This window comes from Castanea sativa, chromosome 1 (genome assembly GCF_040712315.1).
Source record: "Castanea sativa cultivar Marrone di Chiusa Pesio chromosome 1, ASM4071231v1".
Taxonomy (NCBI): domain Eukaryota; kingdom Viridiplantae; phylum Streptophyta; class Magnoliopsida; order Fagales; family Fagaceae; genus Castanea; species Castanea sativa.
In genome coordinates, this window is record NC_134013.1 from 86,059,334 (window position 1) to 86,064,675 (window position 5,342).

Consider the following 5,342-nt stretch of genomic DNA (forward strand, 5'->3'; position numbering starts at 1 on the left):
AGTTACATGCACACAAGAGGCCACCAAAATTTAGTCCTACAAATATAAACTCTACGAGAACAAAACGAGGCGAGAGAGGCGCGAGTTGTCTTTTAGTCAAAATGAGGAGGAGCTGGAGCTTTATTTTATAGGGACATAACAAAGTTGACACGCGGCAATCTGTAGGGACCAATTGAAATAAATTTTTTTTTCACACAAAAATGAAAAACACTTCCCTCTTAATGGTCACCGTGTCCCCTTTCTAACCCTCTTGCTTCCCCACAATCATACACATATACATCAATATGACACCATTCAATAGTTTCATATACACATTAAAATGACACCCACATACAAATCTATCTCTATCTCTCTCTCTCTTGAAAATTATTGTTTTTTTTTAATAATAAAAAAAGGGTCTCTAATGTGGGCTTATTGACTCTACATTACATGACAACAATAAATAATACTATATATACCACACGAATTTTGTTAAAATTATCGCTCGAATGGCTATTATCTAAGTGCTGAGATAAGAATTTTTACCATTAAGCCACACCATGTGTGGTGAAAATTATTATTTCTTTTGGTCAATAGGAGAAGCGTAAGACAGAGAAAGATAGAAAGCGATAGAGATAGAAAAAGAGAGAGAGAGAGAGAGAGATGACACCGTTTTGTCATCCCATGAAAAGCTTCCACTTGCTTAGCTATATCTCAATTCCCCTCTAAGTTAAAATAGTATTAAAATTACTTACATTTGTTTACTATTATATGAACCTCTATATTTTCCTTCAGTGTAATACCCTCGTTTCTTGTGCAACCCCTTAGAGAGACTCTCTCTCTTTCTCTTTCTTGTTTTTCCTTCCTCTATATCTGTGTCATCCTCACGCTCCTCTCTTCTTCATTACCCCCATTTTACCTTCCTTCACTCTACCACTACTCTAGAAGAAGTTTTTAAAACAAGAAAAAAAACTCAAAATTTTTTTTTTTTGCTATTTCCAAAGACACAGAAAAATCAGCAAACCCCAACTCCAAGTAGAGTCCCCCCTCTCTCTCTTTCACGCTCATCGACGACAACAACAACAACATGGATTCTTCTCCTCATCAGAACTGGCTCGGCTTCTCTCTTTCCAACCACTCTAACTTGCCCTCTCACTCCTCTCCCCTCTCTCTCTTTCACTCCTTTACCTCTTCCTCCTCAGGTAAACATCACACTTTTTTCTATACATGCACATATATTCTTGCTCAAACATAGATAGATAATAGGTCTAGTTAGCTTAACTGTAAATCAAATTCTGTTTATACTAAAAATTAATTAGTAGTTAGTTTAACTAGTAATATCTCTCGTTAACTGATAAAGTTTCTTGTCGTGATGTGATGTGAGTTCAAATCTTTACATCAGAAACCAACCAATTAGTGTATTATCCAAGCGATAAGATCAGATAATATCATCAATATAAAATTTATTTTTTGGGGTTTACTTTTACAGTCAGTGTAGTTGATGCAGCTGCTGCTACAGAAAAAGATGCAACCAACTTATCAATATTCACCGGTGGCCCCAAGCTGGAGGACTTCTTGGGCGGTGGCTCCACCGCCACTGCACCTCTAGCTCAGTTTTCTAACGAGACTTCTGTGACGACTGTCAATCATGTCTCATCAACTCATCCTCATCCTACAGAGCCTGAACATGATAACATGTACGAGTCTGAGCTCAAAACCATTGCCGCTAGTTTCCTCCGCGGTTTCTCCACCGAACAACAGCAACAACAACAACAACAACAACAACTCCAAACCCAACCCCAAAACCTCCATGTTGCTACTACCGAACCACCGCCTAAGAAAACTGTTGACACCTTCGGCCAACGCACTTCCATCTACCGCGGCGTGACCCGGTAAATAAATATCATCTGTCTCACTTTCAGTGTTCCACTTTATATTTTATGCGTCTTTGATTTTTTTTTTTACACCCACATAAAATTACAATTTTTTTTGTATGTGAAAATATCAGACATAGGTGGACAGGCAGATATGAAGCACATCTTTGGGACAATAGTTGCAGAAGAGAAGGGCAAAGTAGGAAAGGAAGACAAGGTAAAAATTTTTGTTTTATTTTTTTCTATTTTAAGGTTTTTAGGGTTTCGGGATTGTTTATGTATGTGTTTAAGTTTCTAACGTGCGCATAGGGTGCGTACCATTGATTCCTGGGTCCACGAGATCTGGGTCTGGGACTGTGGACTCAGAGAGAATGGTCCTGACTGAATGAAGGTGGTGTGGGTGTGTGAATGTGAACCGGAATCAATGGGAGTAAAAGAATGAATATAACTGTGTGTGAATGTGAAATGTGAATCCCAAGAATTTATTTTACATGCTAATAATAATAATAATAATGAAGGGTTCAGATTTGATTGTGGTATAGTATAAGTACGCATTGATGAAGATTCTGACGTGGCTTTTATTGTTTTTGTTTGTTTGTTTTGATTGGCAATGGCATGGATGCTCTCGTATTATCATCATCATCATTATTTTCTGATCAGTTTATTTGGGTGAGTTTTCTATGTCTCTCTTCTCTCTTGTCTCTTCCATGAGTAAAAATAACTGTTGTACTACTGTTACTTCCTAGTACAGAATCAATGGTCATCATTTTATTTTTTTACTTCCATTACTATGTGACATTATGTTCTCCAATCTTCTTTCATGATCAAAAATGTGTCCACCTAGTCCGATCGAAGTGACATTAGATTTTGTTTTTACTGTAACAAAGATTCGCTTTTGCATGAATGTGTAAATCCAATTTATAGATTCCCCTATGGATTCTCATTTTGACATGATTTTGTTTTTTTTTGTTTTTAATGTTTTTTTTAGGTGGTTATGATAAAGAAGAGAAAGCAGCAAGAGCTTATGATCTGGCTGCTCTTAAATACTGGGGGCCGACCACCACTACAAATTTTCCGGTGAGTCTGTGCTAAATTTGTAAAAGAAGAAAAGTTTTATTGTTATATATGTATTTTTTCTACATTGAAGTTTGGATCTGACACTATGAATTGTTTATTTTTGGGTTTCTAAAGGTTTGTAACTATGAGAAAGAACTGGAAGAGATGAAAAACATGACTAGGCAGGAGTTTGTTGCTTCACTTCGAAGGTAGTACTAATGGCCATTAATTGAATATTTGATTTGCTTTTAGCCACAGTTTTCCATTTTTTTTTGTTCATCTTTTGGAAAATCCTTTTATGTATGAATGTAATGGATTTAAAAAGGTGTGCCTGATACATTTTTTTTTGCTCCTTTGTTAATTATATATGTTTAGGAAAAGTAGTGGGTTTTCGAGAGGAGCATCTATCTACAGAGGCGTTACGAGGTATACATCTTCATTGGCATATATTTAGTACACGAGATAATCATATTATTTTAAGTGATTTAAAATATACTTGGTCTGTACTAATAATATTATAAATAATGTGCACTATTTATTCAGGCACCACCAACATGGTAGATGGCAAGCAAGAATTGGGAGAGTTGCTGGCAACAAAGATCTCTACCTTGGCACCTTCAGTGAGCTTCCTTTCCTGATTCTTCTCACAACAATTTACTAGAATACATTGTTAGATGAAAATGTAGGGTCTTGTTTGCAACGCCTTTGTCGTCGTCTAGCCTTTTAATTTATTTGTTTATGCACAACTTTTTAAAGCGCAACTTTAAAAAAAAAAAAAAACTATATTCTAAGTAACTTTCAGCAAATAAGTTTAAGTGCACTTTAGAAAAAAGCTACATCAAATTATCCAAACAACACTGCACATTGTTACTTGAATAATTAAGTTAGAATAATTTTTTTCAAACAGGCACCCAAGAAGAAGCCGCTGAGGCCTATGACATTGCTGCCATCAAGTTCAGAGGCCTAAATGCTGTAACCAACTTTGACATGAGCCGCTATGACGTAAAGAGCATTGCCAACAGCAACCTTCCCATTGGAGGAATGTCTAGCAAATCAAAGAATTCATCTGATTCTGCAGCTTCTGATAGCAAGAGCATTGATGGGGGAAGCCGATCAGACGAGCGTGATCTTTCCTCAGCATCCTCCATTACCTTTGCATCACAGCCCTCAAGCTCTTCCTTAAGCTTTGCAATACCCATCAAACAAGACCCATCAGATTACTGGTCCATCCTTGGATACCAAAACAGTGCTACTTCTTTTGGCAATGCCAAGAACCCTAGTGTTGAACCACACTTAATTCCATCTACCACAAATGTGTCTGCCTATCATCACACCACAACTTTACCCTTTAACATGGACTATTGTGCAAGTTCTAACTCTGCCAGTGAAAGCAACAATGGGTATTTCAATGCAGGCTATAATGTTCATCAACAGAATAATGGTACGTCAAATATCCCATTTGCCACACCCATTGCCTTAAGTGGTAACAATAGTTATAATGAGGGTTCCTCTGGTTATGGAAGCAGCTGGATTGGCCCAGCTCTACACACATTCCAAACTCATGCAAAGCCCAATCTTTTTCAGACACCAATTTTTGGAATGGAATGAGCTCACACACTAGGGGAATGAGAATCTGTGCAAAATTATGAAAAAGTGAGGTGGGTATTGTTGTTGTTGTTGGTGTTAACAAAAGCACAAGGGGGGGGGGGGGGGTGGTCAACTTTAGTTGAATAGATGATGAGTTGGGACTGACATATCATAATTCACAGGTGCAGCAGAGCTGACATGTGTACTAACTGAAGTTCTTTGTTAAGGTCTTGGGTTCTCCTGTTTTTGGCTTTTTCCATTTTTCTTTTGCTTTTCTCTTTTTCTTTTACTGACATGATTTACGTGGGTATAATGGGAGAGAATCCTTTTGTAATGCTTCCATCTTGTTAGTATTTTTCTTTTTCTTTTTGCTGAACATCTTATTAAACTATCAATGTGAAAAATTTCCATACACACATTCTGTCTAAAGCTTCTCTCCCTTGCATTTAATATAATCATAATGGCACTCTAGCCAAGACCACCCCCACAAGAGTCTTGTAGTTCAATTGGTATTTTCATATATCGAACAACAAAAACGTTTAGATTCAAATCATTATCGATTTATCAAAAGAAGAATCATAGCACTCTTATTTAATAATGGGATTCTTAGTACAGCTAACTAAAGCTCTCTCCAATTAATTATAGGATGGTCGTGAAAGAGTTAAATTAAAGATCCTTAATGATAGTGTGACGTTGCATATGAACAAAGTTTAAATAATTCCATGGTGTTGATCATATAATGACAATGGCAGTGGGAGTAGCACGAGCTAAATGCATGTAAGTTAAAGGGTGGGAGACACTTATATATGAGATGTGTTTTTAGAACAACAAAGAATATTTTGACGT

General features: G+C 36.8%; 1 protein-coding gene across 3 annotated transcripts; it reads left to right on the plus strand.

The window, feature by feature from the left end:
• Positions 1 to 789: 789 nt before the first annotated feature.
• LOC142628307 (AP2-like ethylene-responsive transcription factor AIL5) lies at positions 790 to 4,912 on the plus strand. 3 transcript variants are annotated; one of them, XM_075802497.1, is made up of 9 exons: positions 790 to 1,181; positions 1,478 to 1,871; positions 1,988 to 2,070; positions 2,514 to 2,522; positions 2,842 to 2,930; positions 3,045 to 3,118; positions 3,285 to 3,335; positions 3,453 to 3,529; positions 3,817 to 4,912. In XM_075802497.1, exons 1-9 carry the CDS (start codon positions 1,067 to 1,069, stop codon positions 4,515 to 4,517), a joined length of 1,593 nt encoding a protein of 530 aa, XP_075658612.1. In that variant the 5' UTR covers positions 790 to 1,066; the 3' UTR covers positions 4,518 to 4,912. The 3 variants fall into 3 exon arrangements, with proteins under 3 accessions (XP_075658612.1, XP_075658656.1, XP_075658555.1); XM_075802541.1 differs by having other exon boundaries at positions 1,487 to 1,871; XM_075802440.1 differs by having other exon boundaries at positions 791 to 1,181; positions 1,469 to 1,871.
• Positions 4,913 to 5,342: the final 430 nt, after the last annotated feature.